At 26.9% G+C, this 23,969-nt stretch overlaps 1 protein-coding gene across 6 annotated transcripts in view; it reads left to right on the top strand.

Annotated features, from left to right (window-relative positions):
• Nucleotides 1-23,969, top strand: part of LOC129605792 (uncharacterized) — a 45,048-nt gene that overhangs the window by 19,748 nt on the left and 1,331 nt on the right. For all 6 annotated transcript variants that reach the window (XM_055515734.1, XM_055515735.1, XM_055515739.1 and 3 more), the window contains 7 exons: nucleotides 7,364-7,813; nucleotides 19,870-21,174; nucleotides 21,228-21,422; nucleotides 21,483-21,996; nucleotides 22,054-22,973; nucleotides 23,032-23,220; nucleotides 23,279-23,920. In XM_055515734.1, coding sequence (XP_055371709.1) covers nucleotides 7,705-7,813; nucleotides 19,870-21,174; nucleotides 21,228-21,422; nucleotides 21,483-21,996; nucleotides 22,054-22,973; nucleotides 23,032-23,220; nucleotides 23,279-23,920 — 3,874 coding nt within the window. In that variant the 5' untranslated portion in view covers nucleotides 7,364-7,704. The remainder of the gene's footprint in view (nucleotides 1-7,363; nucleotides 7,814-19,869; nucleotides 21,175-21,227; nucleotides 21,423-21,482; nucleotides 21,997-22,053; nucleotides 22,974-23,031; nucleotides 23,221-23,278; nucleotides 23,921-23,969) is intronic.

Genomic DNA, 23,969 nt, shown 5'->3' with positions numbered 1-23,969 from the left:
TAGAGTAAGTTAATTAATTAATAATAGTTAATTAGTATTTCTTGCGTTAAGGTATTAAACATAATTTCTAAATATTTCTCAATTATAACTTTATAATCCAGTAAGAAATAGTTCCCAACTAATTGAGAGCATTTCAAGAAATTAATTTCATTAACCCAAATTTTCTATAATTTTGACTTACGTCGTTTTACTACTCGTATATTATACATGGAATCTCAATTCAATGAATTCATATGCATAAAATGCTCTATGAACATTAGGTATTATACCATTAATGATACCTATTTTCATACCTTAGTGTTTATTTTTATATTATTAATAAAATTCCTTATAAATTTCATGAAATTGTCTGTGCAATATGTTCAAAAGAAAATTAAATTACAAAAATATTTTTAAAACTTTCTCTTTCGTGAAATATTCAAATTGCTTTCAACATTTAAATGCAAAAAAAATAAAACAATGCATCCGATAAAATCAGTAACAATAAAATGTAAGTTTGATATCATACAATACATGTTATAGTGTTTACATAATTTTATATGAATATTAAAATCAATTTCAATTTGATATATCAAAAAAAATTTGATCAAATTAAACAAAAAAAATTTATATTACAATCATTTTTATTTTTATAAAATTCATCACATCTAAAATTTTTAATTTTTTATTATATGCAAATTAATTTATTTTTTTATTTATTGTTGGATTTTTGAAATTAAATTTTTAATATTATTGAATTGTTTTGTTGAGTATAATGTACCCGCGAATTCGGACTTCAAAGCTTTTCATTCAGTTGTCAAAAAATTTAAATTTTCTGTAATTCATGTTACTAACAAAATAAAAATAAAGTCTGAATGAATGCCGCTTGTGTATTTGATAAACTATACAGATTCTATTTAATAATTATTAATACTTTTGTTCAAATATTAGTGCAAATGAAATAAACTCCCTCGGAACCCATTGCTTTCTAGAATGTGAAGAATTTTTAACCTTAGGATTACTCCTAAGGCTGCGTTCACTATCATTTAGTAGTCGGAGATGTTGAAAATTTTATTGATAAGTTTGAAAAATTTTTCTAAAGGTTTCGCTCTTCCCTAGCGTTATCGGAAGCCCCTCTTCAAGGCCCTTTGTACTTCTCCTACATACTTTAAATGTTAACAAACTTGAGAATCTGAGTGCAGGATGTTGCACTGCAAATACATTAATTGTAATATTTTATAAATTGATAACTGTGTAATCTAGCAATACACATTTAATAACTTCTAGGAATCAGTTAACTATCATGAATTTATCTGAAAATAAAAAGTTTTTGTTAGCCACTCTCGCTTGACAGATATAGTAAAAAAAATTCGAATTACCAGAAAGCTTATTGTGCACATACATTAGTATATTGAAATTAAATATTAATTTTGTATATTACAATTAAGTACAGGAAGACCGTATTCGTAACTCCTCTTGCCATTTTTGAATAAAAACTATACCAATAATATCCGCAATATTTTCATTGTAATTCAAGTTTGTTGTATAAATCAAATTTTTAAGTTGTAACTTGTAATCAACAAACAATTAAGTACAAACGAAATTCCTTTTTTATTTTATAATACACATATTGATAATTTCATTAAAACTTAAAAGTAAACCAATAATTTAAAAAACCTACACATTTGTTAGTCATCTTAAAGTGATGAACAAAATTCTTATACCGGACAAAATTAAAAAACAAAAATCGGAAAAATACAATAAATTTTGGTTTACTGTATGTGATGCATTATGAAAAATATGTGTATATGTGTGTGATTTGTTTTAGTTCAGGCAACTGTGATCTACATTATCACGTTACTCTCTGCAGTTTCAATCTGGCTGTGGCACAAATGCCATATAATAATCATATATTGCGTTGAGATTTAAGTGATCCAAATGTATCTACATATGTATGTATATATGTAAGGTTCTGTGATTTTAAATTTCATTGCATTTAAAATATAAAACTGCTTAAGAGTCGATATTCAAATAGAAAATATTATAAAGTAAGTGCATATTCATGACATTTAGGTTATATTAGGAATATATTCATGTCCTGCATGTTTTCAAAATTTTTACTATACATATTTACATTTTCAACATAATTATTTTCATTTAATCTATAGCTAAATTTTAAAAATACACCAATTGTATATTATTAGAAAACTAAATAAAGATATACGTAACTTACGAACGATCAACAAAATTTGTTACAGCATTGTTTATACACTGTCATGTGGGTTGAAAATAGCTTTTGTATTATTCAATAAAATTATATAAAATAAATTTTTGGCAATATTTACTAAATTATAATTTAACCTGTTAATATGAATTTTACCAAAATAATATTAAAAATTAAATCGCATTTATTTGTCACCTTATATATAAAATGTGTTAGAATGTCTCAAAATTTAATGAAAGAATACCAAAAAACCATTATTATTCTATATTGTAAAACTTACTTACATATAAAACTAAAATGGAATATTAAACGGAAACTTCAATCTTAATATTAGCCCATGCGCGTTGAATGTATTCGAACACAAGATCTTGTAGATATAGACATTTACAAGTAAGTATTGGATTTAATTTAAAATTTTTTCATAGCAAATGAATTTTGCTATTTCAAAGTAAAGGTGTTTTTATAATTTCCTTGAATTACATCATGCAATTTTTTATACCCTGCACTTCGTGAAGGGTATGTTAACTTTGGTATGGAGTTTGTAACTACTTGAAGGAGTCATCTGCGGTATGGACATATATATATATATTCTTGCTCAGCGTAAAATTCTGCCTTGATTAAGACATGTCCGTCCGTCCGTCCGTCCGATCGCACGATAACTCAAAAACGAATAATGCAATCGACACCAAACTTTCACAAGTTGCTTCTTTTGTGCCAAGGACGAACCCTATTGTTATTGGACCAATTCGGTGAACGGGTTCGGGTAGCTGCCATACAACTCAAAGAGTTTATTTTAATTATTTCAAAAACTAATAATGGTACAAATATAAAATTTTGTATACATGTGTCCAATTATATTCTACATATGCTCTAAAAATTCTAATGAGAAAGCTGCACCGGTTCGGGTGACTGCTATACAACTCCAAAAGCAAATTTTTTATAATCGGCAAAATAATAAAGCCAGATTCATGAAACTTGGCAGTCGTGTGTCCAATTATAGATCAGATATACCTGCGAAGTTTTAGTGGATTTGCTTGACAGGTTCGGGTACCTGCCATGCAACTCCAAAAGCTAATTTTAAATATTTGGAAAAATAATAAACACAGATTCATAAAACTTGGCAGTTGTGTGTCCAATTATAGGTCAAAGATATTTCTGAAGTCTTGGTGGAATTGCTTGACAGGTTCGAATAGCTCCCATACAAGTCCAAAAGCTTACTTTAAATATTTGAAAAAATAAACAAGTTAGATTCATGAAACTTGGCAGTTGTGTGTCCAATTATAGATCAGATATACCTGCGAAGTTTTAGTGGAATTGCTTGACAGGTTCGGGTACCTGCCATACAACTCCAAAAGCTAATTTTAAATATTTGGAAAAAAAATAAAGTCAGATTCATGAAACTTGGTAGTTGTGTGTTCAGTTATAGGTCAGACATATCCGTGAAGTTTCTATAGAATGGTTTCACAGGTTTGAGTAATTGCTATACAACAATGAAAGGTGCAGGGTATAATTCAATCGGTTCATACCGACTGAAACGTTTTTACTTGTTTTTTCTTAAGCTTCATACAATTATATGCATTTATAATAAAATAATTGAGGTTTACAAATATAATTAGGTTAAATTCTATTTCTGATTAAATTTGAATCTTATTTGTAAAATATGGGAAAGTGGTCTAAAATGGGAAACTATAATAAAAAGTAACGCAATATTGTTTTCTATTATTTAATATATAAAATGTAAAATTTTAGCTTTTGTTATTATCAAAAACTTTGAATTAAATGACATAATTTCGAGCTTTACGTATAAGTACTTAAATAGTTATAAATAAATACTTTTTTATAATGGCTGTACTTACGAGTACATTTAAAGCGGTGAAAATTCAACCCGGTGCTTTAAAATTATTGAAATTGTGATAAAAATTTATAATATACGGCAATTGTACAATATAAATAATTTGTTCAAATTAAGGTTCAGTCTGTGCAACTTGAAAACTTGGTCAACGAATGTAATACAATGCAATATTCTACTATAATTTTATAATTACAGTTACTCCACATTAAATAACTAATTAATTTCAAATTTTTGTAAAGTGCCAATTTAAGAGTGTATAACAACACCCTAAACGTAGAACACTTCAAATTTATAACATGAATCAAACAACTATACACCAATGAAAACGCACGAGTATTTAGAATTTAAGAATATAATATGAAATTATTGTACTATGTGGATATCAAATCCATAATATTTAAATTTATAGATCAGTTTTTATTCCTTGATAACAACATTTCCATATAAATAACACACCCTATCATTTACAAAATACTTCCGTCCCTTCTTTTTGAAATGAACACCGTTCAGTTTTAATAAAATTAACAAGCACATTTTTTACCAACTTTGCTAGAAAAGCCTTAACAAAATTGCTAGAATGTTTTCCGAAAAAATATTTTTTTATTAAAGTTTTTATTAATCATTGAAGTTAAAAATTAAAAATTCTTAAAATTTTCCTAAAACAAAATATTTTTGAATTAAAATTCCATTTGAAAATATTAAACGCAACTTCAACTGAACCATAAAATAAATTTTATTATTTTGACCCTGTTATACTATTTTATTAAAAGACAAAATGTTAATTTTTGTAAATGTAAAAAATATTAAAAAAATTTGGAAATTTTTACATTCTTTAAAATAGTAACTAAAATTCCAGTATTATAAAATTATTCTTTTATTACAGAATAATAAAAAAAAGAGAACTAGCTATACTAGAAGTGTTCTAATAAAATACAAAAATTATACTTTAAAATATAGGTTAGATTATAGATTAGAAGTTTCACTATATAAGTGTATACTTATAAGCTATTAAATATAAACTATTTCCCTATAATTTAATTCGTAACAGTTCGTTAAATTTATATGTACTTAAATTATTCGAATATGACTATATAAAATAAATACTTAAGTAAGAAAACAGTTTATACATAAAACTTCAAAATAATTTAAATACCAAAATTAGATTTGTTTTTACACTGCATACTCATGTAATAACTGCGACAGTTACTCAACAAAACACTTGTTCTGCCAACTATACTTGTATGTATTTTATGTGCTCACTTCTGGTTAATTAAAATATGATAATTTACATAATATGAATTAGTAAGTAGGGCATATTATAATACTATCATACTAGTTACAATTTTGCTACGTGAAAATAATATTTACATACATTTAAACACTTAAGTATATTAAGTAAAATTAAAATTAGCATAATGTGCATAATATTATGAGAATTTTATATAACAAATTTTAACATAACATTACATTTAACATTTAACAAGAAGTGTCTCCACTCTTTATATACACACATTCACTGTACATTAACCTAAAAATAACTGTTTAGATATTAAAAAAAATATTACTGTAAAATGACAAACACATACGCATATAAAAAATTAAGTTATGTTATACATAAAATGTTTATTTTATAACACTAGTAGTTAGGCACTCAAATCACAATGTTCACTCAAATGCAACAGTTATGTATATTGTAATACACTTTTGACTCCTCATTGTTATTGTTCAATTTTTATATTTTGGTAACTGCGAAAAACCTTTAATAAACTTAACTAGATTTTGAATTTTTTGTCTTAATTAGTATAAGAGAATTAAAAAATTTTTTACATAACATTTTTATTATTATAGTGCGGTTTTTCTTGTTTAATTATCTTTCAAAAAAATTTTTTGATGTTATGTTATTATTATAATCATTATGAGGTACCCTTTTAATTCACTCAAACGCAAAACAAGTGATGTTGAAATTTTAGATACATATAATTATAAAAATTTGTTAAGTGTCAGTTACGAAATTTTTTGGTAAAAAAAGAAATAGTGCATTGAATTTCTCCTTGATAATGTACTTAAAATGTAATTATATATAGGAGTAAGCACCTAGTTATAACCATACGTGAAACATTCCATATGTGATATTAAAAGAATTGAATGTTTTTACAGTTAAAGTACAGTATAATAACTAGTATAAAAAGAACAGTTATTTTTTTTAATTTTTGCAAAGTAGTTGCCTCAAATATTCGCTAATATTTTACAATTAGAAGTAGGTACAATAAACAAGTTGAAGTGTCATAAACAGTCTTGTTTTGGACATGGAGGTATTAAAGAAATGAGTTGAAATTTGTATTTACATATATATAAATTTATAAAATTTACCCTAGAATCCAAAATAATAATTTTTAATTAACACCTTTTATAATTCGTACCGGCTATTAACATGAAGGCATAATTTTAAAACACTTCCACGACCGAGGCTATAACAAACATATCACATGTAGGACATTAATTTCTACGTCAAGAATACGAGCTAATCTTTCAGTTAATTTATATTCAAAATAAACAATAGAAATTTTTTAAATTTTATTTGTTTTTAGTCCCTTTGAAAATATTAATTTGAAAATAATTGGTTTTTTTCAAGAAAAGCTATAATGACATAAAAATATTTAATTACTATAAAAACTTTAGAGAAAAATTATAATTTTTTTTTTCAATAATGTCACAATGACACTAGATCCTATTTCTGTTGTGAGGTGTTACGTATTGTGAGGGTAATATCAAATATGTTAAGTATTGATTAAGGTTTCGCACTATAATTATTGTGTCTCCTCTAAAATGAACTTTATATGCCATTTGTGTGGGGAGGTTCAAATTATCAGTTGACTAAAGTTGACATACTCATGATTGTAGGCCTATATATCGTAAATACATAATCGACAGGATTGTAAATATGTATACAGTACATGGTATACATCATATGAGTAAGGGAAAGAGGCTTAAGCATTTTAATATTTAAGTTTGTAATTTTGATCCGCTAACTTATTAAGGAATTTATTTATAACTCAGTGTAACAAGTTAGTGCGTTTAGGCAACAAAATAAATAAGCCAAATAGCAGAAATTTCACAGATACTATGTATGTATATACAAAAAAATTATATTTTATTTTTAAAATTCTTTTCACATTTTAAAATTTAATTCTTTAATATTCAATATTATTCATTTTACGACATACATACATATACATATTCCTTTATAAAACAAAAAAAAACCCATAAAATTTATTTTTTTAAAAAAAATTTTTCTCTCCTCTTTTCAGATTTTATCGAATTTCGAATTGAAAAACAACAACTGTAACAACAATATTTTCAGTATTATCTAAAAGGACAACAAAATCACTCATTAGAGATCTTTGTACATTTTTTGTGAAAAAAAAAAAAACAAAAAAAAATAATCACCTTATTTGATAAAAAAAAAACATATAAAAAATATTTTTTTGTAAAAGGAAATTGAATTTCACATTTTTATGACAGTAAAAAAATTTCGGCTGTAAATTTTTGCGAAAAAAAAAAATATTTAAAAACAAATCGACATACATACATACATTTATAATTTTTTATACATAATCAAGTTCATATGCAATAATTTTGGGTGAAAAAGATGGCCCGTTATGATCATCAACGGTCGGCTGTAAATTTTCAATTAATTTTCCTTGGATTATTATGCTTTAGTAATTTAGTTTGGGATATTGAAGCTCGAAAATTAAGTGGTAAGTAGAATAATTTCTTTTATTTAATAATTTTAAATATAAATTTGGAAAATGCTGTTTAAGACCCAAAATAGTTTTCATAATATTTAATCATGTAATATAGCATTGAGGGTATATAAGAGTATTTTACTTTTAAAAAAATGCTACGCTTAAATTAAAATCCATACAACCAATACTCGTATAAGGGTATGGTTGCAACCCGGAGATTTTTCAAAATGAATTATAATCATCCATTATACCATTACCATTAACATGACGAATATGTACTGTTTTAAATCGGAATTAACAACTCCCCTACCACAAGAGAGAGCTTTTTAAACTTTAAATTATCATGATTCACGCAGATTGACGGTTTTTTTTTGTTTTGTTTTAGAAAACATGGTAACATGCAACATATTATCGTCAAATATTTGAGATGATTAATTTTTGAATTTCTCAAAATTTGCAGAATTTATATAATATTCAAGGTAAACTAAAATATTTATAATACATAAATACATACGATATATTTGAAATTTTCAGCAAATTTAAAGAAAAATTCCAAAGCATCGTAACTATTATCTTGTTTATTGTCAGATTTTTGTTTGTGTGACTAACCACACCTTTTCTTAATTTTTAAAATTTTATAATTTTAAAATCTAAGTAATGAAAAATTTCTTTGTGAATGATTTGCACATCCTTATTTATATATCTTAATATTTTTTGTCAAGAATAAAACAAAAAAAAAATTTAATTACAAAGTTCATGTCAAAATATAAAATACAATTATTGCTACGAATACGTAAATACATATATGTATGTATTATGTAAGAATATTACAACACTTAATAAATTTTTTGAAAATTCTCTTAAGTTCTTACGAATTTTTGATTTCCAATTTATGTAACAAAAAAAAAAATTTTTGGTATTAAACGCATTCTTTTTCAGGATTCATTTTAATGCAATAATCTTATTTGATTCGCAACATAATTCTTGACCCAGCCAAAAGTCAAAACAATAATTCTTTTCAACACAAAAGTATTTAAGTAAATGTATGTATGTATGTACATACTGACATGTGTGTTACATAATATCGCGATTTTCGTTGCGAATAGGTTATTGACCCGAAAATCAATCCAAAAAGTAATAAAGTGCAAGGCTAAGAAGATTTCGGAAATATTTTTAAGTATATAAAATTGATATTTTGGGAATTACATTATAGCACTTCGGTACATGCTTATGTCTGCATGTTCCCATAAATATTGCCTGAAGAAGAAAAAAAAATATAAAAAATAATGTTTATATTATGGAATTTATTACTTTTATTTATTACTTTTCTTATCAATTTCTTTTTAAGTTGATATTATTGTAAAGAAATGTCATTGGCCGTTCTTAAAGAGAATATGTAATTGAATTTATTGTTAATTAAATCAAAATATTCTGCAGCTTAATTTAATACCAAGTAATCGGAAATAGCTAAAGCTTTGATACAATTCGCATCTGACATAAAACTTTAAAAAAAACTTTTAAAATGAGAAAAGCCGGTCGCCATTAGTAAAGAGATGAAATACTTTCCTCTAAAAGAAAAATAATTCAGACGAAATTGTGTAAAATTTAATAAATAAATTTTAATTCTTATAAAGGTTTATAAAGTAGCATTTTTTTCTTGAGCACGTGAAAATAGACTTTGACGGGCGGACAGACAGACAGACATTAATAAGTGCTTTTCAAATAAACTTCCAAAAATTTAGCAAAAATCTCAAAAAATTTTATGCCTGCGTGCTCTTATTTTGCCACCTATATATACATAAGACACATGTATGACATATATATGAATATGTGACAGAGTTACAAGATAAAATTGTGCTCTTTATTTCCAAACGAAATTTTCTCATTCATTTGAATTCACATCTGTATATCCTATTCTCATTACAAGAAATATTGCCTTTCATTACAAGCATTTAATAATAAAGTAGAGAAAAGCTATTTATAGCAATAAAATTACTATATAAACTGTAAACCATGAAATTAACTGATTAATTAAATCTAAAAAGCAAAAAAAAAAGAGAAATGAACAAATCAATAAACAATTTAACCCTTTAATTTTAATAGAAAGTTCATTCTATTTAATGAATTAATTCTCAAGAAAGGGAATAATGACAAAAAGCATAAAGTATCGGCAAATTTTGTTTGACCTCAAATTTATTTATTTCTTTTAAATCAACTAATAAAACTGAAAATTTCGATTATATTGTTGAAAGCTACAATAAAAAATTTTTTGAATTAAATTAATTTTAAAGCGAATTGAAATTGATAACAAAGTTATTTTCTTTCCCGCCCCCCGTAACAAATTTTACCTTGAATACATAGGAAATTTGAAATTTTTGTTTTTGTAAACTAATTTCTTAAATAAAACAAAAAAAAAGTCCGGTTGACCTCAAAAATCTGAAGAAATTAAATAAAAAATGCTTTACGTATATTCATACTGACTTACATATTCATGCAATGTGCACAGAATCATTAAAGTAACCGAAAATATACGTGTATATATATAGGTAAATAGATATGTGAACGAAGTATATGCTTAACACCAAAAAAATTTTCAATAATACCTTAATAAATTCAAAAGAAATTCAGTTCAATAAGCTTCAAGCAATCCAATTCAAACAAAAAGTTGAAAAATAAACAGCGTATAATTTTTTTATTTTTTTCACTTTTACCAGTTTTAAAAAAAGGTGAAATTTATTTTTCTTCTTTATTTTCGATACTAAATATAAATAAGTATGAGTTCGTATGTCGGAGTACTATGAAATCGAAATTTTATTGAAATTATTTGGTATGATACAAAAAACGCTTAATACATTCTGATTTTGAGTGTTTACCAATAATGGGGAAAAAGTGAATAATATTTGGTATCTGGTCTGTTTGTACCTGCAAAAATGAAATGTCAATAAATTTAGGAATATTTGATTTTGTAGTTTGCTAGAATCGAATTATGTATGATATGTATGTCAATAATAATTAACGAAATGACGCATTTTCAATTGAAAATTTAATTGTATATATATGAAGATTGCTTTCAATGGCATGACTGTTTGTTATGGAACGTTCCGTTCAAGTTTTATTTTACAGGAATGAAACACATGTATATGTATATAACACTTGCATATAAAACATAATGTATAACACTTTCAACCACACCAGCTGTAGGCTGGTAGCACCTTCAACTACACCAGCTGTAGGCTAGGGGGTAATTACGATGGTTTATTCCGTTTATTTTTACACAAACTTACTAATCAATGTCATCTCCCTATAAGAGAGGAGACAGAATAATATTTTACATATTTTAATTAATTGGACTTACGAGACACCCTGTATTTTCGATTTTTATTCAAGAAACCATAATGAATTTGTTTTAATGTCGATGAATGTTTATTATTATGTACGCAGTAATTTTCTTTCATTTTAATACAATAGAAATCGCTTTATTATTGTTTGCTATTATCCCCGTAATTTAAGGTGACCACAACAACCTTAAACAAATTTAAAGGCATATTTTTTGTATTTATACAGAAACTATATTACTCATGATTTGTAATATGTATTTCTATAGATAATTTTGTTTTAAAAGAAAAAAATTAAAATTTATCGAATTATTGAAATGAATAATAATTTTAAACACATAAATTAACTGTATTAAGTATGTAAAAGTATGCTTATATACAAGCTCAAAAATTTGCACCAAAACAGTTTGACAAAGTGCGTAAAAATAGGTCTTCCCATGAAAATTTTTAATGCACGATCCTTGCTAGTTTCGTAAAGCTCTTCCTATGCCATTAACGTGGATCCTTACTTTTCGACATTTATATTTGAAATAGGATGGAAAAGTAGATATCATGAGATATAACATTGAAAATATGAAAAGTGAGTTTATAAAAGAAATTGCCAATGAAATTTATCCATACCTTCATATAAAAATCGAAGTTGCCAATTAATCATATTTTTTAAAAATTATTAAGTGTAAGTGATAATATTTATTTTTTCGAAATATAAGCAAATTATTTCACTAATTAAAATGGTAGTAGACCTTTAGGACGGTATAAGTATAGCAAACCTAAAGGAGAATAAAAATAAGTTAGAACTGATATCTCGGTTCGATTTGGCTATTTTACTGCACAAAACAATCCGTTTTAGTTCATAGATCTACGAAAGTCATGCCCCAAAATTTTCAACAAAAAATTATTTGGCAAGTTTTGCACTTTTCTGTTTTGACACTCTTTGTCGTATCAAAACAAGAAGAGGCAAAACTTGTTTTTGTTGGCAATACTGTTTTTTTAGTTCAAGAATCTTCAATAAAAAAAACTCATTCACAATAATAAATTAAATTACAATGTAAAAGTAAAAAAAAAATTTCCACCTGATTTACCTGCTCAATTTTTATACAACTATTTTTACATATGCGTATATATAAACATATAAATATAATAAGCTGCATAAATTTTAAATATATAAGAGTTGTTGTCATTTATGCAATAATTGAACTTCCGCAAATTTCATTAATAAATCATAAAAGATGATTTGTTTTAAAAGAAAAAAAAAAACGATTTCTCACAAAATTATTTTTTTTTTCACATTGTATAGAAAAATCACTTAAAAATCATATTATTATCCAAATTAAGCGACTTGATTAACCTGTACAACTGGTAAGACCATCAATATTTTTATTATTGCTTTTACTCTCCATATAGTAAATTTTTATTCATATACTCGTATCTAGGAGTTGAGTATATTTATTTTTTGATTTTCTTTGTTTATTGTAATGCCAAGTTAATGCTTTTATAAACGTTTAATACCTTAAATCTTGTATGAATACCAACTAACGAGTATTTTGTTTGACAGCAGTTATCACGATTTTGCGATAATTCCAAAAACTATGCTTTTCTGTTTTTCTTTTTCACTTATTAAATGTTTTGTTTTACTATATACATACATACATATAACGTTCACATACGTATTTAGTTAGGTATGTAGTTTTGTAAATTTTGGTTGATTATTAATTTCGTTATTCTTTTTCGTTAATATTATGAAGAGGGGCATCAAAAAGAGTATATGCAATGTGCATGACAGTCACTGAAATCAACGTATAAAAAAAACTAGAAAATATTTAAATTTTTAACCAGGCAAACATATTGTACCTAGATATGGTATGTACATAAGTATGTAGATGTTTACGATTATTAAGTTTTACACTTTGATTTCATTTGAGGTATTTGGCGCGATTTTTATTTTGTTTTTTTTCATTTTATTTTCTTGCTATGCAGTAGGCACTTAAAAAGCGAAAGTCGATTGAAAATTTATGCTGTTAAGAAAAAACAAATTATTCATAAATGTATATATAGCTATGTATGTATATATGTACGTGGCGTTTAAAAGCGAAGTGGTGCTATCCAAAAAATGACATTTCGAGATAAATGCATTTTAAATTTTAAGAATATTTTACGGTATTGGTAAAATATTATTTATTACGTCTTTTACCTGCATTTGTACTAAAAAATTTATAATAATTTATAATTTTAGAAAATTTTTATAAATCTAACCAAATGTTGAAAGCACAAACATCTATTTTGCTTTTATCAAGTGAAATGACGTGAATGGACCGTTTTACATGAAATCGACAATTTTTGGACCGACCGGGCAATTTACTTTTAAGCGTCCCATATTATGTACATTACATTCGTACACTTACAAAATTATATTTGTACATACTTATGGTTTTATAACTTTATAATTAAGGCTTTCTGTATGAAGTGCGAATTAAATTTTAATTTTAAAAATCAAATGCCGTGGGTTTTTTGATGGTTTTTAATAAGTTTGATTTCATTTTTTTTTATAACAATAATATGTATAAGTATGTACTCACATAACTGTTATTGTACATACATATGTACATAGTTTTATCTTTTAATTTATAAAATGCTTAGTATTATACAATTCATTATGACTATTACATGCACTGAAATAAAAATCACAATTAGTTCGTTAGTTCATTAAAATTTGTAATAGAGAAATTGTATTTAGATAAATTGACAATAATTGTTATATTAATTTTAATGACAATATATGAAAATTTTATTTATTTTTAATTTTTCTAACACTTTTTAAAAATTTTGCCTACTTATTTAAATATTGCTTTAACGTTTTCTGTAAGGATAATTAATTAATTAAATCTCATTTAATATTGGAACAATAAAATAAAATTTTATTTCTACAACCATTTAAATTAATGTTAAAGTGCATTGCCTAAATGTAATTGTTAATATGCATGTATGTATGTACAGTATGTGTCACCGCATATTTTGATTTATTAATGAAGACTCTAGAATTCAGTATTTTTTAAATTAAGTTATTATGTCTTATTAGTGATATGTATTACAGGCTTTGTATGAAAGAAAGGAATGTGAAGTATTTTTAACTTTTCTTTTTAATTCTGAAATCATTGATTACAAAATACAACTACTTATGCAGCTATATTTTAACTAAATCGATGCTATATAGAGAAACAATTCTCAATACCTCATAGACATTTCATGAAATTATTTCTATTCATTCTAAAAACTACGTTAAACAAAATATTACGTTTTAACATAGAATCAACCTTTCAAAGCCAGTTTTTTGCTAATTACTTCATTTCGGATGAATTTTAAATTTTTAGTTTATATAGTTTTCAATAATAATAATTAGTGAATTTATTCAAATAATAACTTTCATTAAATAAGTATGTGTGCTACCTTTCTACCTAATCATTTTAACCTTAGTTCGACTGAAAGTTTTTGTAACATATAAAGAAAATCATTTACAACTTCAGTACAAAATGTGTAGGTACTTACGACTTACGAGTACAATCCGTCAATATAGTTGAATAATTAAGATATTATAATTTGACCGACTGACACATTTAAAAAGAAAAAAATTGTTTGTTTTTTTTTGTTTTATATTTAATATTCGACGTGAAAGGGTATTTTCTCTTTTCTTTTCCATCCTATTCTGATATTTTTAATTTTCATGGTTTATTGATTGATTAAATATGCTTACATTAATTTATTATACTCACACACTTTACTGAATACCAGAAATATGTATGTATATAAACAGTGTCAATTTATGATTTACTTTTGAAAATCCCTCTGCTAAACAAAAAATTTAATGTCTAGAAACGTGACATGTCATCTTGGTGGGTTTATAATAAAAAATAAAGTATGTATGTATGTAGGTATCATTGAAATAAAAGAATGAAGCAAAAAGAAGAAAAAGAAAAATATAAAATAAAAAAAAACATTAACGTGTTAATCGTCCAAACATCATCAAGTTCCTATAATGAGTAACGTTGAGGTTTTATTGCACAATGATTTTAATGGTCCCTTATTTTATTGATGGCAATTTTCAATCATCACTATATTAATATTTTTCTTTTAAATATTCATCATCGTCATTAAAATTGCCTCAATTATTGAATTAAAATATAGCATGAATATTGGAGTTTTGAAAATATTGAACTTGAATTTTTATTGCATGGAACTGATTGGCCAGTATAATAAATTATTGAAGCATTAATAACTAGCGAATTAATTAAAATGAGTTTTATTGAGATTTAGAGGAAAAGGCACGCGATCCAGTTCATATATTTTTAAATAATATTTTATTATGTGATAACTGAATAAACATATACCTGTTGATTTTTATATAAATGTATTAGGAAAAGGCGTATTTTTATGGAGGACACTAAGGAAAAAATTGTGAGGAAAATTGATTTAATATGGGTGTGCATTATTACTGTATTTTCAAATAAAAATATTTTATGTCAAAAAGTCGTGTTTTGACTAAATAAAATTTTATTACTTCAAAAATTTTAATTTTATTAATTAATTTTCACCAATAATTGTAATTAACTATATTGATGCCCGGACGTAATTTATAATTTAAAACGATTTTGATGAACCTACTTATAGATACTGTTTCATTTAAAAATTATTGTACAGAAATCGTTACAATATTCTTATAATTTTAAAATTATATTAAAGGTTTATTCGCATCTGTTTGACTTCATGTTTAGTGGACAACAAAGCAATATTTCCAAATCCTTGAAGTTAATATTGCTTAATTTTCGTATTGTATACGAAGAAAATTTTTCCAAAGCATTAGAGCCTTTATGCAAACAATTATTCATTCGGATAATAAGAACAATTGGATTCTTAAAAATACGCAATACAATCAGAATTTTATGAACCTATGTACATATATACAAAATTCCTTTGCAAAATATTAAGGATCTAATGCCATTTGTACATATATACAAAACTTCTTTGCAAAATTTTAAGGATCTAATGCCATTTGTTAGCCTGTCTAAGTAGAATTTTCAGTGTACAACAAGATCAGATCTATATCAGGCTCTCTTTCAAAAGATACATATGTCTTGAAAAAACTGTATATTAGAACTGTATATTATATCTTTTAATGCTATATATATATATTTAAATAAGTGCATGTGAATCTTAATTGTGCCGTTAAAATTAAACTTTAATTTTTCATTTTCTAAATTTCTATATAAAAGCTATTAAATGAATTTTACATTATTGAAAGCTAAATGATCTCTACATTAACATTTTGTTGTTCGCATATACATATATTCATATGCATATACATATCTAATATATTATGTTCGGAATAATATTATATCGTATAAAGAGTCGAATTCGTTTAAGATGTGGTTTTTATATCCAAAATGTACATTATAATCTTTGGTATTTTATTAATAAAAAACAAAATGTTTAACTTTCATTTTTTTAATAATTTTCTTCAAGAAATTATAATATACTTATATGTATAAGCTGACATGCTTATAAGTAAATAATATACTTGTATATATATAATAATTTATCAATTATACAAAAATAAACTTAACCTCTCCTTATGCACACTTGCAAATGCATAGATATGTGAATTTTCGATTTAAAGTTTTTACTCACTTTTCCTATTTAAAATAAAAAAAAATTAATAAAAATAATAAAATATTTTGAGAAAACTGTGACCAATGATTATTAACACCATGATATCCGCTTTTTAATCCGTTTGGTTTTTAATAATAATAGTAATTTTGTTTAGTTTGCATTTAAATAGTGAAAATTGTCATTAATTATGCACCCAGACTTTTTTTCTTAAACAATTGATTGTCTTTTGTTTATTTTTACTTTATAATTTATATTTTTGCTTTTTGTTAATTTAAAAAAAAAATTTATACCATTATTTTCTAAATATAAGTCGGATATTTGCCTTTATATGGAGTTTTAATTTAAAAAATTTTTTCACATAATTATACAAGAGTAAATATGTGTTTGTATGTATGTTTGTAGAAAAATATTTAATGACCTTTAATAACTAAAAAAAAAATATTGTATTCACTTTGCCGGTTAAAAGGTCAGTAATCATAAGTGGTAAATTTCAATATACATATATACATAATATGTATACATACATACATAAGTACATATTTATTTTATAAAACAAAAAACCCAATTATAAATATTGGTAATGAAACTACCTTGGATTCTTTTTGAATTAAACTTGATTGTGATGCAAATTTATTAATAAAAAGCAAAAAAAAGTACAAAAACAAAAAACACAATAAATTAAAATTAATTTTAAAAACTTAATGTGAAGTAGTTTAAATAAATGAAGCCCAAACTTAACATAAGTATATACTCATCATATAAGTTGTATAGTAAGACTCCATATGCGAATTTATATTTATTTATACTTATTTTTCATTATTGAATCGTAATATACTAGAAATATACTAGAAATTATTTTAATTGTAAATATACTAGAAATATACTAGGTCAATAGTTCAACACCACTTTTAAAAGTATTCTTGTATTTTTATAAATGCTGAAGGACGCTATATTGCCAATCAGAAATGAAGATTTGCCGTAAGAAATAAATATTTTGAGTGGAAATTTTTCTCTGATCTTCTTCTATATTATTTTGGGAAATTACTAAACAAAAATTGCATATTTATAGGGGTTGAAAAATGTACTGTTATGAACACGTTAGATGAGGGCACAAATGCCAAGCCTTGGATCTGTAATAAATATCTATAGACTTAAGCTGCTGGTAACCTATTCCACATACTTTGATGCAATTGTCAATTTATATGTTGAACTATCTATCATAAAAGAACAAGAACCAACCCTTATGAATCACATTAAGTCGAATGTGGACATACATAATATATTTTACCATACTTTAAAAAAATCTAATATTTTTAACTACTTTGAATTTATATTAGATATAAGATTCTAATCACAAAGCTGTTTTTTAACTCAATATTTTACAATACTCCTTATACTATCATAACTGTTATAATTAACAACTTACGAACATTCTAAATATTGTTAGTAAATAGTTTTTTTAACATTTCCGTCCTTTTATTTTTAAAATATAGCACATTAATATTATCGACTAAATATTTTGCTTTCCCTCTCTATAAATACTAAACCTTACTCATCCGAGTATACCTTGCATATATTCTTTAATGGCGCACAACACATTTATACCTGAATATAGTATGAATAAGGTAAAATCAAAATTAATTTTATGTGCGCGATTACTTTATTCTTTTCTTTATTAACTTTGATCTTTAAGATATTTTTATCAACTTTCATGCGCGAGTAAACTTTTAATATATTTGTATATTTTTAACACAATATGCTTTAATCGTACAATTTATTAATTTATTCGTCCTCTTTCGAATAAAAAAACAATCAAAATATAAAATAAAGAATTAATTACTAAGATTATTGAATTTTTAAAAATGCAAGAAAAAGAGACAACTTAAAAGAATTACATTTTATGTGATTTCCATTGTTTGTAAAATGGCACATTTCCCTTTAATAATTTGATTATAGAGTTTTATATAAGTTTAGATCTAAATTCATTACTTACTATCTTTGTATTAAAGTAATGGCTATAGAAATCGGTAGTACGACAGACTGATAAGTTATAAAAAAATTTCGTTCTAGTAAAATAGATTAAAATAACTCTCTGAAAATCACTAGAAACTCTTTTTGAGATAACAGTTAATTTGAAGACTCAAATCATTGAAACTATGACATGTGTTATAGTTTCCCATATTCACTTCCCAGGAGCGAAGTAGAAATATTTGTGGATGGTATTGGATGTAGTTATGTATGTAGCAATGCTTTGGCGGCTATTTTGAATCACGATTTAAGTATTCCCTGCGATTGGTTTGCGTAACATAGTCTTGTTATAAATAACAAAACAAGAGTTACATCTTTTAGTCTTACTGCGCAAACTTTGAGGGACTTAGATGTGTGTTCTCAATCTGCATGGTGTAATAGATTTCGACAAAGACTTTAAAAATACATATATAAAGGCTTTAAATATAAGTAATATAAGTCTTTGATTTCGATTAATTAATTTTAGTTGTCCAGGTCTGTTGTTTGTATTTTTATTTGAAACTCTTGTATAGATTAAAACATCTTCGCTCAATTAAAGTTTTGAAAAATATGATATTGCTTGCTGGGCGTGATTAGCAACATAGTTTTGATATTTTTGTTAGTTTGAGTATCCTGCCTGCCCGTCATTTGTTTTATTTTAGAGTTATGAAGGTGATCTTTAATTCGGGTGGTTATCTGAAGTCTAGAATTACCTATTATATTATTACCTAGAATTATATGACATTTGGATTAATAATATTAAGAAAAGTATTTAATTATTATTGAGACCATATTTTCCCTTTTTTTATCACTTTATTGCAATTGTAATGAAATACGAGTACTATACGTACTATACTATACTCCATATAATGTGTGATAATGTGTGACCAAGTTTTTGAAAATTTTGATTTTCGTATTGATGATTTCTGCAGAATGTGGTCGACATTTAAATGACGAAATTTAAAAAACTTTTAATAATTAATTTTTTTACGTTTTCATTTCTTCTTTTTTTTACAAAAAACTTTAAAATTTTAAATTTTCTCTTTTTTTATCACTTTATTGCAGATGATCTTACAGCTTGTCAACATCTTCGACGATCGGAAACTCGTCGATCAAAAGCTTTAGCTAGTGTGTCACCACAGAAACGTGTACGGATACCGAGATGTACAAAATCAGGTGGATTTGAACCAATACAATGTCAAGAAGATTTTAATGGCACATCTTGCTGGTGTGTTGATGAATATGGAGTTGAAATACCAGAAACACGAAATAATACACGTGATACTGTTAAATGTTCTGAACCAGATCATTGTGCAGCAAGCAGCTGTCGAATGTTCTGTTCATCTGGTTTTGCTAGAGACGCGCGTAGTGGTTGTTCTATTTGTAAATGTCGTGATCCTTGTGATGGTATTGAATGTCCAAATGGACAAACATGTCAGCAACAAGAAGTTAAATGTAAAACAGAACCGTGTCCACCTATCCCAACATGTAAAAAAGGTAGATCTTTAGCAAATGCATGTCCGGCTGGTTTACCGTTATCAATAGACGATAGTATAAGACCATTTTTATGTGGAATAGAGCCTGGTAAACCACAATGTCCCCCATTATATCAATGTTTGGTAGAATCAGGAAATGATTATGGTGTTTGTTGTCCAAGTACACTGAAATTTCAAAAACCAGGAGTTTGTCCTAATCCAGAAGATTATCTTTATTCAGAAAGAACAGGATACATGTGTGGAACACCATGCTCACATGACTTAGAATGTAAACATATGGAAAAATGTTGTTTCACCAAGGGTTGTCAAAATAACTGCCAACAGCCTTTTAATATAACAACATGCCATCAAGCAAGAGCATTATCGGATATATTAGCTGTAAATGAACGTGAAGGTCGTGGATATGTTCCTGAATGCAATGGACCTGGTGGCATGTTTTCACCAAAACAATGTTCAAGAAATGGTTTGGTTTGTTGGTGCGTTGATCCAAGGACAGGGCAAAAAATCAAAGATTCTATGGGTGCTGCGGATAATGTTAACTGTGATGGCTGGGAAAATATGATTGCTAGATCTGTAGGTCGGAGTATGAGTATGGAACAATGTGATACTAACATATGTGCTGCTATTTGTGAATATGGTTTTAAAAATGATCACAATGGATGTCCAACTTGTGAATGCTCAGAACCTTGTGAAGGCTTCAGATGCCCAATGGGCTCCCATTGTGAAGTTGCTACCGATCCTTTATGTGAATCAGGTTCCGCTTTGTGTTCTTCATGGCCTATTTGTAAACCAGATCTTATTTATTCAAATCCGTGCGATATTGGAACTCCATTATCGGATAATATTACAGGAGAATTGTTTTATTGCATAAATGGTATGTATGATCAATCTTGTAGTTGAAATTTTTTCTTGTAATCTCTATTTTAGAAGAAAGACAGTCCCGTGCATATCAACCAGTTTCATTCTTTGATGAAGACCCAAAACTGGCTAGATCAATGTCTAATCGCATTATTTGCCCAGAAAATCATAAATGTACAAAACTACATGGTGAATCTGGAAATGTATGTTGTCCTGTTCCGGAAGAAATATTCCCTGAGTATTCTCAAGAGAGACAGCAATCTAGTAAGAATATAAAAATGTGTGAAAAACATATTGTCAACTATAATTTTCTTTTATCGTTAGTGTGTGAATATCTAAGAGACTTCTCAGATCGTATGGAAGGCACGGAAGAAGGAATGCAATTGGCTATACCTCCACCAAGATGTGCAGAAGATGGCGCATATTCACCTCGTCAGTGCACTTATAAGAATATTAAAGTAACGCGGAAAGAACAAAAACAAATTCTGGAGGAAAATACAATTCGCAAAATGAAAATGCTTTTGCATACCAGATCAAAACGTCAAACAGAAAGTTTAAAACTTTATAGAGTAGATGACGGCACGCTTAATATTCGTGTTGCAGCTCCTGTTATGGGAAGAAGTGCTAAGGTTATATCCTCAATGGGTTCTTCAAAATATCAAGATCTGTCAGGACTATTTGAAACTGATGTTAAAAAGGTAGCTCCAGCTCCGAAGCGACCTCTAGGAGATGATGAATTGGTTGATATGGAAGTAGAAGAATGTTGGTGTGTTGATGGATTTGGAACAGAAATACCTGAATCAAGAGGATTTAATGTTACTGATGACTCCTGCGTTCAGTGAGTATATCTAATAAAATTTTTAACAGAAACTTTCAAAAAACTATTTGTCCACAGATTAAGGGAGTCAATTGATTGCTTAGATCTTACGTGCAGAATGGGTTGTGAATATGGTTTCATTTTAAGTCCTGAAACAAAGTGTCCAGCCTGCCAATGCCGAGACCCTTGTGAGGGTGTAAACTGTAGCAATGGCAAAGAATGTCGAACAGTAGAAGTTTCTTGCGAAGAAGAATATTGCCCCCCTGTTCCTGCTTGTTTGCCCAGGAAAGCAGGCCAATGTCCATTTTTAGTTCCACCCAGTCCAGATAATGCGAATACATGCGATTATGAATGTCGAACAGATTCACACTGCGAAGGAACCAAAAGATGTTGCTCAAACGGTTGTGGCACTCAATGCGTTGAGCCACAAATGAAAACTGCATGCCAACATTTGCAAACTATTCAAATGCATCAATCTTCAGAATTAGGTATTCCTGCAAAACAAATGTATATTGCACAATGTGACCCACTATCAGGCAAATGGAATGAAATTCAGTGCGGTCCAGAAAATCTATGTTGGTGTGTAAATGAACGAGGAGAAGAATTGAGTGGCACTAGAATCAAAGGAAAAACTCCTACATGTGAAATAAATTCTGCTTTGGAATGTCCATTACAAAAATGTGCGCCTTGTGAGAATGGTTTCAAAACTGATAGAAATGGCTGCCAAACATGTGAATGTAGAAATTTTTGTGACGAAATTTCATGTTCAAGAGATGAAGAATGTCAATTAATCAACGTAGAATGCATAGATTTACCTTGTCCAAAAATGCCTATTTGTGTTCCTAAACGAGAATCTGTTTGCCCAGAAGGCGTTCCTTTAAAGCAAGGCGAATTGGAAGTAGGGTGTGGACCGCAAAATGAAAACGAAGCCTGCCCAACAACACATACATGTCAATTAAATCCAGTTACCAATAGGGGAGTATGTTGTGCAAAAACAAGTAAGACAACTTCAAAATCTATATTTTTCTAAATTCTTAAATGACCACGAAATTGTAGGAGATGTTTGTTTTGAATCAATGGATCAAAACTGTGTAGCTAAAATTAACTCGTTCCATAATACAACAAAGTGGCGTTTTAGTCCCAAAGCAAATAAATGTGTGCCAGTTGTTGTTTCTGAAGAAGAGAATTCATGTCAAAATAAGAATCTTTTCCACAACGAATTAGCTTGCAACTCAGTTTGTCCTGGTAATATTTAATAATTCTATCAAGCGCCACTTGAAAATTAAAATATCTTACATTTTAGTACTCACACAATGTGAACGAGTCAAACTAAAAAATAGTTTAGTTGCAAGACGTGCCGATCAAACATCTGTATGGTTTCAACCCAGATGTGATCCAATAACAGGACATTGGAGTCCAATTCAATGTTTGGGAAAACAACCATCTTCCCTTAAAGAATCTACAGAAATCTCAGAAAACCAGCTTCAGCGCTTGAGTCGTGCATTTTCTGTTTCATCTGATCCAGTATCCAATTCCCAGTATGGAGTTTGTTGGTGTTCAGATAAAAAAGGTGCACCTCTAAAAGGTACTTTAACCAGAAATCTTGAGCCCGTGTGTAATCACCGTCAAGCAAGAAGGCGAATGCATGCAAATGATGGCCCTAATGATCCTCTTATGGAAGAATTAATAAAACAAATGACAATGATGGTTGACATAGAAGATAATGATTTAGACACTTTAGAATCAGCCGATATCCCAGATGAGGAAATTGCAATCACTGAAAAAATTTACGAATTAGGAAATTCAATAATAAGTTCTAAACTTTTTATAGACAGTACAAAAAATTTAATGAAAACAACTACAAGATGTATGGCTCTTAAAATGACAGCTTCTTTTCCGGTGAATTGCGACGAAAGTGGAGCATTTGTTCCAACACAATGCGTCGGTAAAAAAAATTTTCTATATAATATAAAATCACATCAATTATTAAAGTT

The sequence above is a fragment of the Condylostylus longicornis genome, unplaced genomic scaffold, assembly GCF_029603195.1.
Source record: "Condylostylus longicornis isolate FDR11 unplaced genomic scaffold, ASM2960319v2 ptg000014l, whole genome shotgun sequence".
NCBI lineage: Eukaryota > Metazoa > Arthropoda > Insecta > Diptera > Dolichopodidae > Condylostylus > Condylostylus longicornis.
This window is presented reverse-complemented; position numbering and strand designations above follow the sequence as displayed.